Source organism: Globicephala melas, chromosome 2 (genome assembly GCF_963455315.2).
Source record: "Globicephala melas chromosome 2, mGloMel1.2, whole genome shotgun sequence".
NCBI lineage: Eukaryota > Metazoa > Chordata > Mammalia > Artiodactyla > Delphinidae > Globicephala > Globicephala melas.
Genome location: NC_083315.2, coordinates 41,840,163 through 41,865,152, shown reverse-complemented (window position 1 = coordinate 41,865,152; position 24,990 = coordinate 41,840,163). Strand labels below are relative to the sequence as shown.

The 24,990-nt window shown below is 40.7% G+C and overlaps 1 protein-coding gene across 3 annotated transcripts in view; it reads right to left on the bottom strand.

The window, feature by feature from the left end:
• Nucleotides 1-221: 221 nt before the first annotated feature.
• SV2B (synaptic vesicle glycoprotein 2B) overlaps nt 222-24,990 on the bottom strand; it is a 199,137-nt gene continuing 174,368 nt past the window's right edge. For all 3 annotated transcript variants that reach the window (XM_030873197.2, XM_060293889.1, XM_060293888.1), the window contains 5 exons: nt 20,362-20,526; nt 13,306-13,439; nt 9,752-9,952; nt 5,547-5,706; nt 222-2,253 (listed from right to left, as the gene is read on the bottom strand). In XM_030873197.2, the coding sequence (XP_030729057.2) occupies nt 2,070-2,253; nt 5,547-5,706; nt 9,752-9,952; nt 13,306-13,439; nt 20,362-20,526 (844 nt within the window). In that variant the 3' untranslated portion in view covers nt 222-2,069. The remainder of the gene's footprint in view (nt 2,254-5,546; nt 5,707-9,751; nt 9,953-13,305; nt 13,440-20,361; nt 20,527-24,990) is intronic.

The window sequence follows — 24,990 nt, the reverse complement described above, 5'->3', positions numbered from 1 at the left end:
GTTTACACAATTCTGTTTTATGAACCTAGCCAGTGTATTTTGTATCACAAGCAAGTATATTACAGCTATATTACATTGGCTCTCTCATTACTGATGTAGCACTGTAGTTAGGTAACTCCTGTAAAACACTGAGAGAAACACTAACACACAATGGTATATTTATATATTTGGGGGAATCAAGATGTCAAATCAGAGTTGATGTGTCTTCCTTCCCTGCACAGAAAAAAAAAAACGGCCAGTAAAGAGGTGGGGAACATGAGAAGCAGAGAAAACCTTTTAACCATTAAAATTGATCTCAAATCCAGGGTAGAAATGTGTTATAGAATATACTCTTTCCTCCTGTCTACCTTATTCTACTCCAGAGAATAACCAAAAGATGGCCTGAAGTTATCACGGGACTTGGTGTTTCTCCAAAACAGAAAATACACTCAATGCAGCCATCATTTTCTTTAAATTTTTGAGGTTTCTGGTAGAGAAAGTGTGGCACTTTACAGAATTGAGAGCATTGCAAATCAATTCAAAGAACTAGTTCTTGGTGACTGGTGTTCACCTGGCCTCAGCAAGTTCACCTCTGGTGGCAGGGGTTTTACAGCTCACTGTCCCTTCCATGCAGGACAGTTCTGATGGGTGAAACATTGTTCTTTTTCTATGGAGTCAAGACTTCAGTCTATTACTGACCTTTGCCAAACAGTTTGTCCTGGGTTCCTCACCCCACCCCCACCCCTACCCCCATTCATGTTTCAAACTGGATCTCAGGAAAGTGTTCTCTTGGAACACTGAAGGTAAACATATGTGACATCCACTACACTCCCTAACTCCCATGCCAATGACTGCTTCAAAAACCCTGAACCGAGACATATCAGGTAGATTTTTCATTGGACCTGACCATTATAACAAATACGGATTGTGTTTTACTGCTAAATTTACACTTTGAAGATCTGTGGCTACACTTCCCCATCCCTCCCTCAATCCCCCATGTGGTCCACCGTGTTTTATTCTCGCCTACAAAGAGGGTGCCAGAGGTCACGGAAGACTTCCCGTGTTTCTTCTGGGTGAGCAGCAACGTCAAATGCCAGGATGGAAGATGGTGAGCTTGCGTTTCACCAGTGATCTGTGTAAGAAAGGAAAGTAACTCCTCCCCCAACATGAAGAAAAGCGCCTGGATGAAAGGAACTGTACAACGTGAATTTGCTAAGTGCATCCTCTCGACAGCAAGTTAAACGTCTGTAAGAAGTTGTGCTTGCACTTCATTCCATCAGCCCCAATTTTCTGGAAACTCAAACACCAAGTCCTCTCAAAATATGGCTAAATGCTGGCAAATATTTGCAGATATCATTTCTGCAAATGAAACACAAAGACAGTTATGTACAAAGTTAGTTTACAGAATACCTATCCCATTAAGTTTCTTTGACGAGATCAAAATAGGAATAAATGTTATTCTTAAGTTCACCACCTAATCATCATGGAAAACTTAGGACCCTTCGAGGGGGTAAAGTAGATTTCTACAGATATTGCTCACATATTTGGTTTTCTATATCAGAGTATCTTCAATGCTATTGTGCCAATTTTCAAATGGAAACTATGATAAGTAATACTTTAAATGCAAAAATATATGTATCCTGTACTTCAGTATTCATATGATGACTCAACTTCCCTGCCAAGTCAATTTGTCAGGTCCTTGGGCTCCGAGGAACTTTATGGAGGACATTGAGTGTTTCTCAAATTCATTTTGAAATGAATGAAAAAAGTCCTTGCACCTCACTTGTGGAAATACCCCTTACTTAGTTTGGAGGGCATGATCCCTCCTCCCTCGCCCTGGGCTGGGGACACCATTAGCCAAGCACACAGTTCTGGGACTCTAAGGGAGGACAGCTCAGGACACCCTCAAATCAGTCACCTGAGTTACAAACATATAGACAGCTGAAATGGGTGCTAGACTAGGGGTCACAAATTCAACTTCTCCTCCTGTGCTATCCAGGTGTCCTCTGGACAGTGATGGACAGGAAGTGTAGGTGCAGTTAAGGTTCCTGGACGAGGTTCTTCCAACATTTCCCTTCCCTGTAGGTTGTTCACATCAGGACCTGTTCTCGAGTCTCTGGCAGTCGTAGAGCAATCAGGCCACCCCCAACGAGAGAAGTAGCAGCCAGAAGGATGGGGACCACTTTGGTGATCCCAACAAAAGAAGCAAAGATGGTGTTTCCCAAGATGGCACCAAATTTGCATAATCCATTGAGGATGCCAAAGGCTGTTGCCCTGTAAAAGAAGAAGAAAGTAAATCATTCTGGGAGATGCAAACTAGACCTCCTTAGATATGTGGGACTGGGTTCTTACTTTCCCTTGTTAAAGAAGTATGGTGAAGGTGTGGGAGGGAATTTTTCTTCCTAAATGTAAAAGTAACACATTCTTATTTTAGAAATTTGGAAGTACAGAATAACATAAAGATGCAAGAATATATAACTTCACCACTGAAAGTAATCACCATTATTAACATTTTGGAGTATCTCCTTCCCCAACTTGAAAGAATGAAGAAGGATGAAGCAGAAAGTGTAAGTGTTCCCTATTAATAACACTTTGACCCTCTTGTGGCAGAGACTGTTAGTTCTCCCTAAATAACATTTCTCCAAATGTAAGACTACATTTCCCAGATTCCCTTGTTTCTGAGTCTGGCCATGTGACTAAGTTTAGGCCAATGGGATGTAAGTACTCCCAGCAGCTCCTGAGAAACTCCCTTAAGAGATGTCAAGAGTGGTCCTTTTGCTCTCTTCTTTTATCATTTTTCCTCCCATCCTGCTTCCTGGAAATATAAATGGTCTCATCTTGGACCATGGCTGAGGTCATGAAAGAGGAAGAAGAAGATAAAAAGAGGCTTTAGTGCCTATCTTCCTAAGTGTGCAGTTATTTGGGGTCTGTGTCACCCATGGCAGAAGCTAATCTTAATTGTTATTAATCACACTTCCCAGTGATAACTACTGTTAACCATCAATCCTTTTCTAACTCCATCTATATACAGAGACAATATTCCCAGCACTAGTCCTCCTCAGATTAAGCAAAATATCTCTATTTCACACCACTAGTTTATGAAGAATATGGCTATATTTTTGTACTTTAAATTCTTTTTACATTTTTTCTGTAACTATACTACACTATACCTTTATCCATTTTCACCAGCCCCAATCCCAATCCTTTTGTTTTCTGAATTTTCTTAGATATTTTCACATGTGTATTTTTCCAAGTAAACTTTAGACTAATTTTTTCAAGTTCCCAGAGTGTGGAAAAATCTCATGGAGTTTTGAATGGACTCTTTAAAAACTAAAGAATACTTGACATTTTTGTAAGATTAAACCTTCGTAGAGTTCCGTAAGATATATCTTGACATATAGTTGAGTCTTCTTTTATATCTCTCAGTAAAGCTTTATGGTTTTCTTCACATAAGTGTTTCACCTTTCTCATCAAATTGATTCCTATATATTTTATGATTTCTTCTATTATTAGATGGATTTCAATTTTAATTTTTTGATATATTTTAAAATCTATAAATTATTAAATTAGTTTTATTATTGACCACCTTACCAAATTATTTTATTGTTTCACTAGTCTCTTTAATTCTCTTAGGTTTCCTGGATTTAAAATCACATACCATTGAACTAATGATAATTTTTCCTCCTCTTATTTCTTGTAAAACTTAGAAGTTCTTTGATTCACAGAAAAGGCTCCAAATTCACTATTCTGTGCTTTTCCATAGCTACCTCTATCCCAATACCTCTGTCATCAATCTTGGGAATATCATTAAGATTTGATGCAGAATTGCATTTACCTGCCTTCCACACCACTTCACATTCCTTTCTGGCCAAAGAACCACTTACCTGCTGTCCTGAAAATTCCCCCTCCAAGAGGAGAAATAACTGCTAAGCAATGGCCTTGACCCTATGCCTTTAAACCAGGCCTCTTCCCATAGGGCATGCACAAAATAAAAGGAAACCCTGGGCATCCCTGCCCCATTCTCCACAAATGCCCTAGACCATCATGCCTCATACCCACCTTTATTTCTGCCCCACCCTTTGTTTGTCTAGTTCTGCACCTTTTCACTTCATTTCCCATTGGCAGGCCTGTTCTCACCTCCCTTTGGATTGCACGATACATATGGTTTAGTCCTAGTTCTTCTCTCCGGGACAAGGTTTGCCCTTATCCTTTGCATCTTGCCATCCACCCCACCCTATCAAGCCTTAGCCTTCCCACTCCCGGCCTATGCCAGCCCCCAGGCAGGAGAAACTCAACGACCTAAAAGACATTTGGTCCATGGAACACCAAGAAGACCAAGATGTGGTCATCATCAAAAAATCTACAAACAATAAATGCTGGAGAGGGTGTGGAGAAAAGGGAACCCTCTTGCACTGTTGGTGGGAATGTAAATTGGTACAGCCACTATGGAGAACAGTACGGAGGTTCCTTAAAAAACTAAAAATAGAACTACCATACGACACAGCAATCCCACTACTGGGCATATACCCTGAGAAAACCATAATTCAAAAAGAGTCATGTACCAAAATATTCATTGAAGCGCTATTTACAATAGCCAGGACATGGAAGCAACCTAAGTGTCCATCATCGGATGAAAGGATAAAGAAGATGTGGCACATGTATACAATGGAATATTACTCAGCCATAAAAAGAAACGAAATTGAGTTATTTGTAGTGAGGTGGATGGACCTAGAGTCTGTCATACAGAGTGAAGTCAGAAAGAGAAAAACAAATACCGTATGCTAACACATATATATGGAATCTAAAAAAAAAAAAAGGTTCTGATGTACCTAGGGGCAAGACAGGGCAAGACAGATGTAGAGAATGGACTTGAGGACACGGGGATGGGGAAGGGTAAGCTGGGATGAAGTGAGAGAGTGGCATGGACATATATACACTACCAAGTGTAAAATAGATGGCTAGTGGGAAGCAGCCGCATAGCACAGGGAGATCAGCTCGGTGCTTTGCGACCACCTAGAGGGGTGGGATAAGGAGGATGGGAGGGCGATGCAAGAGGGAGGGGATATGGGAACATATGTATATGTATAACTGATTCACTTTGTTATAAAGCAGAAACTAACACACCATTGTAAAGCAATTATACTCCAATAAAGATGTTAAAAAAAAGAAAACAAAAAACACCCTAAATGCAATGTGGTATATTGGGTTGGATCCTGAAACAGAAAAAAAAAGGACATTAGTGGAAGAACTGGTGAAAACCAAATAAAGTCAGAGTCTAATAATGTACCAATGTTAATCTCTTAGTTTTGACAAATGTACCATAGTTATGTAAGATGCTAATATTAGGGGAAGCTAGGTGAAGTGTATGCAGAAACGTTCTGTACTATCTTTGGAACCTTTCTGTAAACTTAAAATTATTCCAAAATAAAATGTTTACTTAAAAAAATGGAAAAAAAAAAAAAGAAGAAGAAGCCCAAGATGGCCATGGTGGAGGATCTTGGGGCAGATAGACTTCTGGCCAAAGAAGTCCAAGAAAGTCCCAGAGGGAAGCCCAGAGAGGAACTGACCTCTGGTTGGTGGGATACAGCTCCACCGTGATCACATCCAGAGCATTCCAGGCAGCAATGCTTGTCCCACAGAACAGGCACTGCCAGCCAATCATCGCCGACTCACTGTTGCCAAAAAATAGGAAGAAGCAGCAGACAGCCGAGATGAGCATGGAGCCACCTGCAGAGGGAGATCAGGGCAGAAAGAAACATGAAGCCCGTGGCAGACAACACCTGAAAAAACAGATGCATCTCTACACAAAGGAAGATGTGGACCCCGTACATGGTACCCCAGCCATGGGATTAGAGACTTCTATGTGGGTCATATCACCAGAATTAGCCTCCAGGAAGGATATCGAAAACCTCACCCTAGGGTGCTATCCAGCCCAGAATAACTGAGAACAAGGCAGAGGGTGTGGGTATTAGTAGAGAATTTATTATGCTCCAGACATTGTTCTAAGGTGCCCGAGATACATCAGTATCAAAAGACTCTACTCTCATGGAGCTCACATTCCACTGAGAACACAGCTGCAAAGGGGCAACAGAAGAACACCTGATCAAGGGCCATGCTGCTTATTTTCATGTATGCCCATCTCCACCCCAGATATCTGAGCTGCCCTTGTCAGCTCTGCTCTGTGCCCCGGGAAGCTAACCCCCATGGACTGCATACCTGGGGGTTCCTTGTCAGTTGTGAGGAGAAAGGGCTTGGCATACTTCTTCCTAATTCCCATCCTGCTTTATAAGCCCTTTATTGGCAAAGGCTGCTTCCCCCCAGGACGACAGTTCCTCCCGGACACCGCCTGCTCCTTGGTTCCAGCTCTCCCTGGGCTCGGTTACTGCTGTTTTCTCCCTTTGTGCCTGCAGCCCTGGAGGTAGAGCCTGCTGCCCACTTTTGCTAGTATCTGGGTGTCTCATCTGTCTCATTTGTTCCCATAACCCTGCCCACACCTCTAAAACCTGCCGCATCATACAGTCTCTTCCCTAGAACTCTCTGGGGTAAATTCCTTTTCCCACCAGGACCCTGGGTGATACAGCTAATGATAAGAGATCCCACTGAAAGAAGGCTATGTCAAATCCTACTGAAATCCAATACATCCAGCCCAGAAGAGCTTGGGAAGCCTGGAGTGAGTGCAGGGCACAGATCAAGAGGACGTCTGGAAATGCGGTGGGACTAGTTAGCAGAAAGGAAGGAAGAAAAGCAGGTCCCAAACAATCAGCTAGGAAACAGGGCAAGAGTCCCACCCAGGCATCAGAACCCTGGAGGAGGTAGGTCTTCAGGTTGCCAAGAAACCAGAAGGCTGGTCTGGCCTCACCCACAAGTGCCTCCCTGGGGGGCCTCCATCTGGAATCTCACCCTCAGACCTGGAGCTGCTGAGACTGGTGCCAAACCCTGCTGAAGAGCTGGGGAATGGTAACTGTCTGCTTTATTTCTATTGCTTCTGAGAAGGGCTAGGGCTGTGACTGGGTAGCCTGGTAGCTTCTTTCCAACAGCAAGGAGAGAACTAGAATGGGAGGAGACTGGCATCTACTGGACCACAAGTGCCCTGAGAACTGTATCATCGACATGCATGCATCCCTCAAAGTGGCCAGCCATGGGGCTTGGCGTACAATGTTTGTTGAATACAAAATATTATCATCAAATAAATTCAGTGATAGGGAACTGACCCCTCAACTATGTTAGGTCTTCTCACTATAGGTCCCTCTGGTGCCCAGTTCTTCCACTCTCATCATTAGTTCTTATTCCCCTTGTGATGGAGAGGCCTGAGGTCAAATCCCAGCTCCCCCTGTGTGACCTTGAGTGAGGTCACAACCTCCCTGGGCTGTCTCACTTTCCCCATCACAGGGCTATGGTGAGGGTTAAATATGCTAATATTTACAAAACACTTGGAAAAAAACCTGACCTATAATAAGCACTTCCTAAGTGTTAGTTAAATGAAATTTCTAGTTTACATCTGTCTCTCCCAATAGATCATTTTTCCCTTAAGCACAAGGATGCTGTCCGTGTCAATTATTGCTGTATTCCCATTGCCAACCATACAGCCTGGCGGAGAATTATGCTGCATAAATTAATGTTTATTGAATGAATAAATGAAGAGTAGCAGGCTCATCAGCAAAACTTTCTTCTCTGTTATTAACAAGGCACAACTTCTGCCCAGGAAAGGGCACAGCAGCAGAGAAAGCAGGATAAATGATTCTCCAGCAGACTCGATAGGGGATTTGTCTAAGGGTCATGGGAGAGGCAGTTTCAAAACAGGTCACCCACATCCCATGGTGACATTTATTGAGCACCTAGTATTTACTGGGCCCTGAGAATATCGCAGTTGATGTACTGTATGCCAGACCTTTTACTAAAGATACAAAGGGGGCACTGTCTGAGCTTTAAACAATCTGGCTTAGAAACAAAATACAGGCATTAATAAAAAAGCAAGATATAAAGAATAATAAATATTAGTTCCAGATATCCAGTTTGGGGGGTATGGCTCTATTTAGCATTAGAGAAATCAATTTTTATCTGGGATACATTCATGATGACAAGAAGGGCTTCAATGGCAAAGAAGAGGCTGTCCACTCTCTCCCTGCCCTGCCTGCTCCCTGTGCCCCGCCCTCCCTCTGTTCCTGGTCGAGGGGGGCCGTCCATTCTTCTTCACAGATGCACCCACCCCACCCTTTATCGACCCTCATCTCCCAAGAACTTCCTCAGCTACTCCAGGACCTGACCACAGAATTCACTGTTCAACCCTGGGACTTAAAATACCAGAGACAGAAATTTACTTTCTGGTATGAAGATTGCTCTTTTCTCCTCCAAAATTGTTGGGTTTTTTTCCCATAAAAATAGGCTTGTCAGAGCTGCTCCAAGTGATTTAGTTCAAGTGCCAAGTAAAAATGTTTGGGTTCGGTCACCTGCTTTTCTTCTCTACGTTGATTAGACAGGTTGGAGAGACTGCTCCAAACACACTATTTGTCTAGCTCATTACATATTAATATTTCCAAAATAAATTTTTTAAAAAAGGGCCAGTGACAGAATGGCAGAAGTGTCACACATCTACTCTCACAGTCTTTGTCTCACTGGAGCGAACAGAGGTATTATTTTAACCATCGTGCTTCCAACTCATCTAGGAAAGAGGTCATCTTCGCTGGCTCAGGTCAGTCCCAGAGCATTACTAAGTGGCAACTCAGTGGCAGGCACCGTGCTGGGCACGAGTGTCACAGAAGTTAATAAGCCACCATCTTCCGTCATCAGGTTTCAGGTCTAACCAGGGCATCGCCGCTAACAGGGGACACAGCTCAATCTGCCATGCCTGAGAGATGACCGTCCTCACCACAAGATTAAAAGGCAGAAATCACAGGCATGTCTTGGGCTCACCATTGTACATATTCATGCTACTACTGATTGACAAAATGATTATGTGATTTATCTTGTTTCCTTTGAGCTTTGCTGCTAGGATCTTGGAATTGATTTTTACTGATCAGCTATATCCCTGGGGCAGAACTCATGGCATGTTTATTAGCATATGGTCTGCTTCCCCTTTCTTGGCCTTGACTCATATTCTAATGGGTGTACAATTTCCCTGGCCCTGGGTGTATATATTTTGTTTCTTGTTCACTATGCCTGGCATGTGTTTCAGTAACAAACTGCTGAATGAGGCAAGGCAGACATGAGAACCTGCAACGCACCAGGCACTATGAGATGCTTTGGGTACATTATGCTCAATCTTCACAAACCCCTACCAGCTCATTATAGGTCTCCTTATCTATAAGGTAAGTCCCAGAGACGTAAAGGAACGTGTCCAGTCAAACAGCCTTTAGGTGATAGGATTCCAACATGAGCCTAACCAACTCCAAAGCCCAAAATGTTATCACTATTAAATAATCATAAGTAATAGGATTTATTTTAAATCATCAAATGAAACCCATGCTCATTTAAGAGCATTTTACAGAGTGGGTACAGTGGATGTATTTAATATCCTATTGAAGTGCTCATAAAATAAGTAACTGTCACAGAATTGCTGAGTCAGGAAATGAAGATGTGTCCCTGGCATGGACCAGACCTCCACGGGGCCCTGGGGTTTTGCAGATGTGCCTCCTTGGTTCTACACCAGCAGATTCCATCTTACCTGTGTGGTTTCCTGTTGAGATTTCTTTAAGAAAAAGTCCACTGCTTTCATACATTTTAAGCCACTGCCTTAGCCCACGAGAGCACGAATGTGGCGTCCCTCACAACTCACCGATCATCTTGAGCCTTCCGACTCTATCCATGAGAAGGGCAGATATGATGTTCCCAGGCAAGACAGACAGACTGCCGAGGAAGCTGACGAGGTAAATCAAGAAGTCGTTATCTTGCTCTAAGTCCATGTGGCAGCCCTCCTTCTGCTCCAGAAAGGTGACGTTGATAAAATGACAGTTGATGAACTTATGCTGGTAGAGGTCTGCGGAGAGAAGGAAACGTCTGGTTCACATGAAATGGAGGGAGGCTGGAGAGATTTGGGGCAGAAACAGGGATAAAGTTATGCCCCTTCCTTGGGCAGGTGGCACCGCCCCCTGGCAATCAGACAGTCTCAAAATCCAGGTGATGCGTGGCCAGGTATGGATGAAGTGGGAAACCTTTAAAAATGTAATGACCTGTTCAAGTTCCTATAAGCAAGGGGAAATGAACATTCACTGAGGGACATGTTTAAGTACAGCATCTTTCAAGCCAGATAATAGTTCTGTTTGTATCAACAAGATGACGTTGAGGGCCACCGTACCTGGGCTACTCCTCTGAGGCTACCCAGTGTGTACAAGGGAAATGACCAGAGAATCAGATCCAGATTGAGCCAATCACTCCAAAGCCCATGCAGAACCCTGAACATCCTTCAGAATAAAAACCATTTGCTCCTTGGTTGTGGAGGAGGGAAAGAGATGACTAAGTAGAGTACAGTGGATTTTTAGGGCAGTAAAAACACTCTGTATGATATTATGATGATGACTCTTATCCATGTGTCCAAGCCCATTGAATGTACAACAGCAAAAATAAACCTTAGGGCTTCCCTGGTGGCGCAGTGGTTAAGAATCCGCCTGCCAAGGCAGGGGAAATGGGTTCAAGCCCTGGTCCGGGAAGATCCCACATGTCACGGAGCAACTAAGCCCGTGCGCCACACCTACTGAGCCTGTGTTCTAGAGCCTGTGAGCCACAACTACTGAGCCCATGTGCCACAATTACTGAAGCCCACGCGCCTAGAGCCTGTGCTCCACAACAAAGAGAAGCCACCGCAATGAGAAGCTTGTGCACCTCAACGAAGACTAGCCTCCACTCGCAGCAACTAGAGAAAGCTAGTTTGGGTGATGATGATGCCTAGGTTCATTAATTATAACAAATGTACCGTTCTGGTGGAGGATGATGATAATGGGGGAGGCTATGGCATGGGAGCAGGCGGCATATGGAAATCCCTGTATCTTTCTTCCAATTTTGTTGTGAACCTAAAACTTCTCTAAAAAAATAAAGTCTTAAAAAATAAGAATAACCATTTGCTTCGGAACCAGTTCCATATTTTCTGATACCTTCTAACATCAGCTATTCTAGCAAAAAGGTCACTATATAGGCTCTCAGGAAACCTAGGTTTGGGAACTGGCTCTGTGGCTGACCCACTTTAACCTCCCTGAGCTTCTACCTATGAAGTTAGAGGAAAACACCTAATGATCTCCACTGCTTCCCAGCTCTGACATTTCATGACTGCAAGTGTTTGCAAAAGACCTCAATAGACATTTCTCCAAAGAAGATATACAGATTGCCAACAAACACACGAAAGGATGCTCAACATCACTAATCATTAGAGAAATGCAAATCAAAACCACAATGAGGTATCACCTCATACCAGTCAGAATGGCCATTATCAAAAAATCTACAAACAATAAATGCTGGAGAGGGTGTGGAGAAAAGGGAACCCCTTTGCACTGCTGGTGGGAATGAAAATTGATTACAGCCACTATGGAGAACAGTATGGAGTTCCTTAAAAAACTAAAAATAGAATTACCATATGGCCCAGCAATCCCACTACTGGGCATATACCCCAAGAAAACCATAATTCAAAAAGTGTCATGTACCACAATGTTCATTGCAGCTCTATTTACAATAGCCAGGACATGGAAGCAACCTAAGTGTCCATCGACAGATGAATGGATAAAGAAGATGTGGCACATATATACAATGGAATATTACTCAGCCATAAAAAGGAACGAAATTGGGTCATTTGTTGAGACGTGGATGGTTCTAGAGACTGTCATACAGAGTGAAGTAAACCATAAAGAGAAAAACAAATATTGTATGTTAACGCACATATGTGGAATCTAAAAAAATGGTACAGATGAACTTATTTGTAGGGCAGGAATAGAGACGTAGATGTAGAGGACAGACATGTGGACACAGGGGGGAAGGGGAGGGTGGGACAAATTGGGAGGTTGGGTTTGACATAAATACACTACCATATGTAAAATAGACAGCTAGTGGGAACCTGCTGTATAGCACAGGGAGCTCAGCTCGGTGCTCTGTGATGACCTAGATGGGGGGGAAGTCGGGGAGGGAGGTCCAAGAGGGAGTGGATATAGGTATGCATATAGCTGATTCACTTCATTGTACAGTAGAAACTAACACAACATTGTAAAGCAATTTTACTCAAATAAAATAAAATAAAAAGATAAATAAATAAAATAAAAAGAGTGTTCAAGCAAAGAGGCATCAATGAAACTTGAAAGAAGAAAATAAAAGATATGCCAAAGAGTAAATGTATAGAACTCACTAATATTTTTTTAAGTTCGGGCTAAACATAAATTAGGAAGATAAATCCCATAATTGACTATTTAAAGACCAAGGGATATTTAGAGACCAGATTTTGAACCTTTTGAGGCTGATATCATGGAGGAAAAAGATGTTCCTGCATAAACTGTGCCTTGGTGCCAATGCCAGGGAGAAAGCATTGATCTGGACATAATGCAAGTATCTCAGTGGAAAGTTCACAGACTTCAGAGCTAAACAAATTAAGAGATGAATCAAAGTCCCTCCAACTTGCTAGCTGTGGCCTTGGACAAGTTGCTTAAGTCCCTGTTTCCTTAGTTGTAAGATGGGAATGATAGTACATTTCTTACTTGAGGCAATATTGGTGAAGCCCCTGGTAAAACTCAATTAGTTTCCTTATAACCCAACTCCACTTGGTATTAATTTATAATGAGAGCAGTAAAAATAATGAGGAGTGAGAGAGTGGTGGAATTTTGTGATTTTTTTTTTAATCATGGAAATCTGAAATGGTGTAATTTTAAAATATTCTTATCATCTCATTTCACGCACGAAGCTTGAAAAGATGCAGTTTTCCCTTTTCATTTATTATTGTGAGAACATATGTCTTGAATTTTGTTTCAAATTATGCTAGGTCTTCAAGAACGCACTCCAGGTATAAAATGCAGCCCTCCTGGAATGCTGTTTTTTTCTTTTTTTTTTTTAAATATGGGTCATACTTTGTTCCTACCAAAGATCCTTAGCATATAGCATCAGTCTCGTTGAGATCAGAACACTTGTCCAGTACTTTTATTTCCATTTTACATGTGATCAAACTGAGACACAGACAAACTAAATGCCTTGGTAAAGGCAGTGCAACTTCTTTGTTGCACAAGGAAGCCCCAACGTGGCGCTGGAACCCATTTCTCCACATGAAGACTCAGCATGAGTATCTGTGAATACTTTACTACTCCTAAAGCTTATGACTGAGCAGTTTGATTCTAGACAACAAGCCCACCCTGTTCGTGCCCTTACCTGTGTTATAAAAGATGGTCGATTCAATGGTGCAGTTTTTGAAATAGGTGTCAGTCGATGTAACATCTTCAAAATAGCACTCGTCAAATAAAGTGTCCTCAAAGAGTACATGTTTAAAGTACATCTTTGTGAACCTGTGGGAAAAAATTAGCCCCTGAATGATTCATCCAGGAAAAAAAAAAAAAAAGGAGACTTGAGACTCAGATGGAAAACACAGAAAGGCAGAAAAAAGGAGAACTGCAAACCCAAAGGTGCTGGAACATTATTTTCAACCCAGACTAGTTCCCCATTTCTTCACTGTGTGTTTATAAATGGGGAGGGGCCTCAGGACAGTGGAGGCTGATGTCTAGTCCAGGTACACAGCCTGTGGTTCCCATATGCAGGTTCATGGACCTCCTACATCAGACTCACAGAAATGTGAAATAGTGTGAAATGAACATGTTAATAACATCTCACTATAGGAGTTTTAAAAACATGAATACCCCTCAGATGGTCTTAGAAGGTTTAAAGGCAGTAGATGTGTGAGGGCCTCAGAATCTTTGTTGAACCAAAAAAAGTGGGGAAATGGGCACTTTCATCCACATTGTTGGTAGAACATAATTGGTGCAGCCTCTTTGGAGAGGAGTTTTGCAAACTTTTAAATGTACAATCCCTTTGACCTAGGAATACCACCTCTAAAAATTCATCGTACACATACTTGCTCATGCATTCAAAGAGACACATTCACTGATCTTCATTGCAACATTGCTGATAACAGCAATGGATTACTAGATAGATAGACAACAGATAGATAGATGATAGATAGATAGATAGAGAGATAGAGAGATAGATACCATACAGTGGAATGCCACATAGCCATTATAATTATTAGGTAGATCTATATGTCTTAATATGGAACCATCTTCAAGATATATTGTTAACTGAAAAAATTAAATACAATATGGTGTTTATTGCATGTGACCATTCCTGTAAGAAAGGATATGGCACATATGCCTGTAAATGCATAGCATATACCTGGAGAGTGACGCAAGACACTGGCAGATGTGGTTGGCCCTGAGGAGGTACAATGGGGGTTGGGCATGAGACAAACGTCATTTTTTCTTTATATCAAGTGTACATAATACTTTTTTACTTAAAAATAAAACAGTCAATAAGAGGTAAAAACCCCTAGATGATTATGAGGTGCAGCCACATTTAGGAGCTGCTGCAAGACTCCAACTCCTACATAAACTTAAAAGAAAAGAACAATATTACATTTAAAAACATATACTGACATATATTAACATCATCCCCTATTGGTTATATTTACCAAGCTTGGTTAAACTTTTAAGCAAGAAACCTTTGGCTTCATTTACGAAGAATTACAACCTGTTCATTCATCTGTCTATTCATTTATTTAGATATTCAGTCTTCAGCAAATACTTACATAGCTTTAGGTGTTATGAGTACAGAGAAGAAAGACATGGTCCCTGCCCTCAAATCTAATGGGAAAAAAATAAGCAAACAGACAACTACAAGTCAGTGGGAATCACAGGGACAAAGGTAGCACGGGGCGCTGAGGGTCATTGTTCCTCTTTACAGCCACCAGATCATTCAATCCATGACCACATGCAATGCACAGTGCCCCTTACCCTTTATGCTCTGTCGTGTTCTGCTGAGAACGCTAAGCTAGAGCCACCTCTCATTAGCTTCTGCAAAAAGACCTCCCACCCAATAAGAAAGCCTGGGTCAGTGCTTCTCAAAGGGAAGTCCCCAGACCCCTTGCATCAAAATAAAACGGGAGGTTATTGTGAAAGATACAGTTTTCTACATTCCATCCTGGACCTCTTGAACTAAGATCACCAGAGGAAGATGCCAGATTATTATACTTTAGAAAATGTGAGAGTCACTGATCTAGGAAGCCAAAGTGTTTTCAACAATTTTTCTTACGGTTAAATTTGCTGCAAAAGTTATCACTGGACTCTTCATATTTCCATGGAAAAACGAATCAGTAAGCCTTTGTTACAGGAAGATGGCTCTGATGTCAAAATTAATGTAATTGGTATGCTGAATGTATTTATTCAGGAAAGCTATTCCTGGAGACTGTCTCAGGTCTTTGCCCTTCTTAATATATCCTTCTCTTTAATACAGTGATAGGCTGGTGATGTGGCCTTCGGTGGTATTTTAATGTTCTACCAAAAGTGGGTGAGAAAGAAGAACCATAAATCATAATAGGTCTGACACAGACAGACCTTAAAATGTATCTCCAAGTAAGTTATAAAAAGCCAAAATCAGAAAAGAAGGGATAAAAGGAGAAAGGACCAAGGCATATTTTATGAGTCTTTTACATAAATCATCTCCTCCAATCTCTAATTTATATACTAAACTGGTCCAAGATTCTTCATTCAGGAGATTTCAAAGGCTGAAAGAAAAGTTAACAAAAGTATCTTGTGGAACTTTTCCTTTAAGGAAGCAGAAGCTATTGGCGAAAGAAATAAAAGAGTAGACTTAGGACATGGCCATCTTATATCTCCAAACAGTTGAAATATTATTTCATGGAGAAGCAGATTTATAGGATGAGAAATACTGGTGCTAATGTCAACCAAACAGACTCTCTAAGGACATATGTTCTTGTGCCTTAGAATATAAGGTTGATACCAAAGTTGAATAAGAACAGTATAAGGGGGTTTCCCTGGTGGCGCAGTGGTTGAGAGTCCGCCTGCCGATGCAGGGGACACGGGTTCGTGCCCCGGTCCGGGAGGATCCCACATGCCGCAGAGCGGCTGGGCCCGTGAGCCATGGCCGCTGAGCCTGCGCGTCCGGAGCCTGTGCTCCGCAACAAGAGAAGCCGCGACAGTGAGAGGCCCGCGCACCGCGATGAAGGGTGGCCCCCGCTCGCTGCAACTAGAGAAAGCCCTCGCACAGAAACGAAGACCCAACACACCCAAAAGTAAATAAATAAATAAATAAATTTATTTAAAAAAATATATATCACACTGAATGATTAAGATATATCCCAGGAATCAAGTATGGTTGAATACTGAAAAAAAATATTATTTTAATATATCATATTAATAGGTCCAAGGAGAAAACAATATGATTATCATAATAGATGCAGAAAAACGTTTGACAGATTCAATACACTTTCATGATAAAAACTCTCAGCATACTTAAAACAAAAAAGAATTTCCTTAACTTTATAAAGGAGGCCAAGCAAAAACATACAGCAAATATCATACTTAAAAGGAAGACACCCAAAATGCCCCCACTGAAGTCAGGATACCCATTAGCATGGCTTCTATCCATCACCAAACCGGATGTCATAATCAGCACAATATTGTACATCAGCTACACCTCAATTAAAAATAGTTAAAATAAAAGAAGTAACCAGCCTAAAAGTAACAAAACTAGTTGAAACATTTATAGTATGAGAATTATACATTCACATCTATAAACTAGTATGATATTTACCTAAAATTTAAAGCACACAAAAGAATGCTGTACAATGTTTACTGATACATAAATATATTGGAAAAGTATAAAAACATACATGAATGTAAAACACCAAATTTATGACCGTGGTGATCATCACTCCTCAGGAGGAAGAATAGCATCAGGAAGGGCAACTGAGTGAGTGATGTTTAATCTATATTAAAATCTGAAGTCAATGTAGCATAGTTTATGATTTTACAAAGCTAGGTGCTCTGAATAGGGTTGTTGGTGTTATTCTCTATTCTCCACCTATTTGATATATTTCATGATGGAATAAAAAGGAAAAGAAAGGAGACAAAACAATTGTTATGGGCAGGTGATAGGCTGGTATAACAATAACAAGGGGAAACTATTACAACTAATAAAAGAGCTCGGTTAGAGACAAAACAAACATCCTCAAATCAACAGGATTTCTATTGATCTGCAATAACCTGGGTAAATGTCTGATGGAGGAACAGCAATCCCATTTTCAGTAGCAAATTAGTTGTAAAATATTCAGGAAGAGGCTCTATAAGACCTATGCCGGACCTAGATTAAATCACAAAATTTTGCTGAGATATTTTATTAACTCTGAAGCCTGATGGACATTACATATCAATATTATGACTTTCAGATGTGGAATCAGAGGCTTAAACAGGTTGGTCAGAGGTGGCTCAGCTATTTACTGACCCATCAAGGCTTGGAACCCAAGTCCCTCAAGCCTTGGCTACTTCCTCAGACCTGAAGCCAAAAGGTACATTTAACACATTTCCCACCCTTGCCAGCTTCGCAGAGATGTACTGTCCTGAAACACACCCACTGCAGGTGAGGAAAATTCCTACTGATGCCTCACTAAAAAATGCTTTTAACAGTGTGGGTAGCATTTCATTGCGATGTGTGAAATCAACCTTCTCTCTTCTAGATACGCATTTGCTTTCTTTCTCTCTGCTCTCCCTGCTAAAAGTAATCTTCCCCCATGTGTGATAGTCAATAAAGTAAATAATTTTATTTAAATTTTTAATCAGCAAAGTGTGGATAAAGTCTAAGGGGGAATACTGGTACGAATGGGGACAATGCCCCATCCAAGCTAAAGAACTTAAAGAATTTAACTCTCCAAAGAGGCTCAAGGTTTCCAAAGGTGGCATGTTTTCTAGTTTATGACCAGCAGATGGCAGCATAACTCAAGAAAAGAAACCAGGTTCAATTCCTCAGATTAGTTTCAAAAGTTCCTAAACTTTTTCCAAGGAGAAAAACCCCATTTTTATTCAAATAAATTGCTGGGGTAAAAATTATGAGCTTCAAGTGACAGTGGTATCCCCTGGTTAAAAAACTGAATTACATATATATGACAAATTAAAATGAACTCATTGCAACTTCTGAAGGAATTTATACTTTAATAATCACACAAAAACATTTGTATGCATTTGAAACACAGAAACATGGTAGAACATCTGTGTGTGCAGAATATTTACATCCACTCCCAGACAATCATTGGCCTGCTTATGCATTTGCAGACCCTTAACAATAACTCTATTGTTCCCTGGGGTCCTGGTTCCACAGATGAGGCCACTGCCTTCCTCAAGCCTTAAGCTTTGGGAGGCTGGGACCTTTTAAAAGGACAGGGTGGAGCAGAAGTTCCCATTTTCTGTGTAGCTAAGTCTTAGAACTCCAAAACCTACTTTTAAAAATCATAACAGCTCTGGCATTGCAATTAACTTTTTAATGCAGAAAGCACCATGTAAAACAGGGCCTTTGTGGGAATGCAGTTTCCCAGTGAGACGGTATTTGTAGTTGTCAAGGTCATAGGTTGGAGTCCGAATGCATGAATTGGTGAGAGATATTTCTAATCTATTTACGTTAGCTGTGTGATTTGGGCAAGCAACTCAACCTCTCTAAGCTTGTTTCCTGACCTGTAAAAGAGAAAGCACATTTCTTGCCTCCTGGAGTTTTTGTGAGGATTAAACGAGATAATCTCTGAAAGGCACTTAAGGAAGCACCTGGCACACAGAAGTGTCATTACCATCGTTATTATTACTAACACCACAATAGAGTGTCACTGAACATTGGAAACTTCATAGACAAGGTCTCTTTTAGTGAATTCGTCTCTGCAGGGAATAACAACATATAATGGGTGACATCTAGCCATCCATAATGTCCCTTAGTTTTCAACATTTCCAAAGCGTTCTAATAAAGAAGGGCAACATTTCTTCCTTGGCAATGCCAACACAAGATCTCTGGGCTTATATTGAAGAGCCCTGACGGTGAGAAATACTGCGGAGAGTTGCCATCCACCAACCACTAGCCTTCGAGCTGCCATCCCTGGAGTGGCCACTCTCAGCAGATTCCAGGAACCGAAGTGTCCCCAAAGAGAGCATGTGCATACATGGGCACGTGAAGGTGGAGATGTTTGTGACTGAGCCTCAGCATTTAAAAAAATCATCTGAAAATCTGAATTCCATGTCCATGGATAGTCGGTCCTAACTTTCCTGCCCCAGAGGCCTTATATTTGTAGAAATAACATTCCCCTTTTTTTTGCCACACTTTCTTTCTCATCCTAAATAACAGTGAACATTTGCTAAGGTCTGGCCGGTAAGAACGTATGGACTAGACTGCCCAAGCCACCTTCCTTGGACTTCACCCAGACATACACTTCTTTCTCACAGTCACGGTCATGGCCACTTAGACACACAGGTGGGTGCAGGCTGGGGAAGTAGAACCGAGTCGGAGGAGAAAATTCATGGTGATAATTCTTGCATAGACACATTAACCTGGGGGCAGTTTATACCACTGACACTGGGCTGTGGTGTTTCTGGTGTATCATGCCCTCGACTGACCCAGTGAACTTGCTAAAGATAATTCAAGGAGGGAAACACCAGAGGTGAAAATGCTCAGTTTAGTGGAGCATGTGGCCTGGAGGAAACTGACCTGCCCTGACCCATTTGGGGCCTTCAGAGGGCAACCTCAAAGCGGTGTTCTGAAAGCCCAACAGGCTGGACTATCCACCTCAGTCTCCCAGGAGTAGGAAGAGGAGGAGTCAAACAGATTGAGGAGGATGTGGGCGGGACTTTTCTAACACTCCACTCATTTTTGCCCCAAAGCACAACAACATTCTTGATGACAATGGGCCATGCCAATCGTCGCTTGGAGGTAATGTTAGGCGAAAGAATAACATAAGATAGTGTTATATTGGCCTCTGGATTTGCTTCTGAAGAAGCATCCAGAATCAGAGAAAAAGCTCAACAGCCAGGCTGTGAGTTGGTGCAGGACCTCACTGGTGAGAGCTCTGGGACCTCTCTCCAGGCAGGCATCACTGCGGGGCTCTCTGCGCATCACCATTAAAGATGCGAGGTCTCAGGAGAGATGATTTGGTTGACCCTTCTTGGATGAATCAACCTTAGGCAGGATGACAGGGGACAGCACAGTACAGACAGAGCCACCAGGGGCACTGTCGAGTCTCTGGCAGCCATGGTAAGCTGTGATGCTCCACCAGCCTTGGAGCTCAATCCTCGCCATATTGAATTCTTATCTTCCTAATGGCTCTCTCCCCAAGACAGTCCCCACACACAGCCCCCTTGATCTGAGGAAAGCCCATGGTCTCCCACTTACTTGTCATTCACAAGTTTCCCACGTTGGTGAATCTGATTTTCCATTGTGAAGTTGATTGTGACACCATACACGTGCTCATCGTGAAATACCTTCATTTTGGACTTGTATGCTTCATCTTGAAAATACCGGATCATATCAGGGAACCAAACTGTCAGTCCATAGTAACTGTAATACAGAAGACAGAATATTTGAGCAGCAACACCATCAGAGACTGCATTCAGGACTTGATGTAAATCAAGCCCATTTTAAATGTATCAGTATGGTTCATTAGAAATATCTAATAATATAACTCATCATATTAATAGGTCTAAGGGAAAAAAATCATGACTACATCCATAGGTGGCCAAAAAGGTATTTGATAAAAAACGACATTCATTCCCAATAAAAACAATAGATTAGGAATTCATGGACGCTTCCTTAGCATGTAAAAATATATATATCTCAGCTCAAAAGTCAGGATCTTTCTTAATGAGGAAACACTGCAGTCATTACCACTAACATAAGAAACAAGACCAGGATATGCATTATCAGCACTACCGTTTAACACTATGTTGCAAGTCTTAGCTAACTCAGCTACTCATGAGAAAGAACATAGGAATATAAAGTTGCAAAGCAAGAGGTAAAACTATCTGGAGGGCAGACAGCAGAGGCAAGAAGAACTATAATCCTACAGCCTGTGGAACAAAAACCGCATTCACAGAAAGATATACAAGATGAAAAGGCAGAGGGCTATGTACCAGATGAAGGAACAAGATAAAACCCCAGAAAAACAACTAAATGAAATGGAGATAGGCAATCTTCCAGAAAAAGAATTCACAATAATGATAGTAAAGATGATCAAGGACCTCAGAAAAAGAATGGAGGCAAAGATTGAGAAGATGCAAGAAGTGTTTAACAAAGACTTAGAAGAATTAAAGAACAAACAAAGAAAGATGAACAATACAATAACTGAAATGAAAAATATGCTAGAAGGAATCAATAGCAGAATAACTGAGGCATAAGAACGGATAAGTGACCTGGAAGACAGAATGGTAGAATTCACTGCTGAGGAAGGGAATAAAGAAAACAGAATGAAAAGAAATGAAGACAGCCTAAGAGACCTCTGGGACAACATTAAATACAACAACATTCACATTATAGGGGTCCCAGAAGGAGAAGAGAGAGAGAAAGGACCCAATAAAATATTTGAAGAGATTATATTTGAAAACTTCCCTAACATGGGAAAAGAAATAGCCACCCAAGTCCAGGAAGTACAGAGAGTCCCATACAGGATAAACCCAAGGAGAAACACGCTGAGACACACAGTAATCAAATTGGCAAAAATTAAAGACAAAGAAAAATTATTGAAAGCATCAAGGGCAAAATGACAAATAATATACAAGGGAACTCCCATAAGGTTAACAGCTGATTTCTCAGGAGAAACTCTACAAGCCAGAAGGGAGTGACATGATATACTTAAAGTAATGAAAGGGAAGAACCTACAACCAAGATTACTCTACCCAGCAAGGATCTCATTCAGATTTGATGGAGAAATCAAAAGCTTTACAGACAAGCAAAAGCTAAGAGAATTCAGCATCACCAAACCAGCTTTACAACAAATGCTAAAGGAACTTCTCTAAGTGGCAAACACAAGAGAAGAAAAGGACCTACAAAAACAAACCCAAAACAATTAAGAAAATGGTCAAAGGAATATACATATCGATAATTACCTTAAACATGAATGGATTAAATGCTCCAACCAAAAGACACAGGCTTGCTGAATGGATACAAAAACAAGACCCATCTATATGCTGTCTACAAGAGACCCAATTCAGACCTAGGGACACATACAACTGCAAGTGAGGGGATGGAAAAAGATATTCCATGCAAATGGAAATCAAAAGAAAGCTAGAGTAGCAATACTCATACCAGATAAAATGACTTTAAAATAAAGAATGTTACAAGAGACACTACGTAATGATCAAGGGATCAATCCAAGAAGAAGATATAACAATTATAAATATATATGCACCCAACATAGGAGCACCTCAATACATAAGGCAACTGCTAACAGCTCTATAAGAGGAAATCGACAGCAACACAATAATAGCAGGGACTTTAACATCTCACTTACACCAATGGACAGATCATCCAAACAGAAAATTACTAAGGAAACACAAGCTTTAAATGACACAATAGACCAGAGAGATTTAATTGATATTTATAGGACATTCCATCCAAAAACAGCAGATTACACTATCTTCTCAAGTGCGCATGGAACATTCTCGAGGATAGATCACATCTTGGGTCACAAATCAAGCCTCAGTAAATTAAGAAAATTGAAATCATATCAAGCATCTTTTCTGACCACAACGCTATGAGATTAGAAATCAATTACAGGGAAAAAACGTAAAAAACACAAACACATGGAGGCTAAACAATACAGTACTAAATTACCAAGAGATCACTGAAGAAATCAAAGAGGAAATCAAAAACTACCTAGAGACAAATGACAATGAAAACACGATGATCCAAAACCTATGGGATGCGGGAGGGCAGACAGCAAAAGCAAGAAGAACTATAATCCTGTAGCCTGTGGAACAAAAACCACATTCACAGAAAGATAGACAAGATGAAAAGGCAGAGGGCTATGTACTAGATGAAGGAACAAGATAAAACCCCAAAAATACAACTAAATGAAGTGGAGATAGGCAACCTTCCAGAAAAAGAATTCAGAATAATGATAGTGAAGATGATCCAGGACTCGGAAAAAGAAGGGAGGCAAAGATCGAGAAGATGCAAGAAATGTTTAACAAAGACTGAGAATTAAACAAAAAACAAATAGAGATGAACAATACAATAACTGAAATGAAAACTACACTAGAAGGAATCAGTAGCAGAATAACTGAGGCAGAAAAACGGATAAGTGACCTGGCAGACAGAATGGTGGAATTCACTGCTGCGGAACAGAATAAAGAAAAAATAATGAAAAGAAATAAGACAGCCTAAGAGACCTCTGGAACAATATGAAACACAACAACATTCACATTATACGGGTCCCAGAAGGAGAGGAGAGAGAGAAAGGACCCGAGAAAATATTTGAAGAGATTATATTTGAAAACTTCAGGGAACGAAGATAGACAAGATGAAGCGGGAAGTTTATAGCTATACATCCTACCTCAAGAAACAAGAAAAATCTCAAATAAACAATCTAACCTTACACCTAAAGGAACTAGAGAAAGAAGAACAAACAAAACCCAAAGTTAGCAGAAGGAAAGAAATCATAAAGATCAGATCAGAAATAAATGAAAAAGAAATGAAGGAAATGATAGAAAAGACCAATAAAACTAAAAGCTGGTTTTGAGAAGTTAAACAAAATTGATAAACCATTAGCCAGATTCCTCAAGAATAAAAGGGAGAAGACTCAAATCAACAGAATTAGAAATGAAAAAGGAGAAGTAACAACTGACAATGCAGAAATACAAAGGATCATTAGAGATTACTACAAGCAACTATATGCCAAAAAAATGGACAACCTGGAAGAAATGGACAAATTCTTAGAAAAGTACAACCTTCTGAGACTGAACCAGGAAGAAATAGAAAATAGGAACAGAAAAATCACAAGCACTGAAATTGAAACTGTGAATAAAAATCTTCCAACAAACAAAAGCCCTGGACCAGATGGCTTCACACACAAATTCTATCAAACATTTAGACAAGAACTAACACCTATCATTCTCAAACTCTTCCAAAATATAGCAGAAGGAAGAACAGTCATTCTACAAGGCCACCATCACCCTGAAACCAAAACCAGACAAAGATGTCACAAAAAAAGAATACTACAGGCCAATATCACTGATGAACATAGATGCAAAAATCCTCAACGAAATACCAGCAAACAGAATACACCAGCACATTAAAAGGATCATACACCATGATCAAGTGGTGTTTATCCCAGGAATGCAAGGATTCTTCAATATACGTAAATCAATCAACGTGATACACCATATTAACAAAATTGAAGGATAAAAACCATATGATCCTCTCAGTAGATGCAGAAAAAGCTTTTGAAAAATTCAACACCCATTTATGATAAAAACTCTCCAGAAAGTAGGCATAGAGGGAACTTACCTCAACATAATAAAGGCCATATATGACAAACCCACAGCCAACATTGTTCTCAATGGTGAAAAACTGAAAGCATTTCCACTAAGATCAGGAACAAGACAAGTTTGCCCACTCTCAACACTATTATTCAACATAGTTTTGGAAGTTTTAGCCACAGCAATCAGAGCCGAAAAAGAAATAAAAGGAATCCAAATTGGAAAAGAAAACGTATAACTGTCCTGTTTGCAGATGACACAATACTATACACAGAGAATTCTAAAGATGCTCCCAGAAAACTACTAGAGCTAATCAGTGAATTTGGTAAAGTTGCAGGATACAAAATTAATGCACAGAAATCTCGTGCATTCCTATACACTAATGATGAAACATCTGAAAGAGAAATTAAGGAATCACTCCCATTTACCACTGCAACAAAAAGAATAAAATACCTAGGAATAAACCTACCTAAGGAGACAAAAGACCTCTATGCAGGAAACTATAAGACACTGATGAAAGAAATTAAAGATGATGCCAACAGATGGA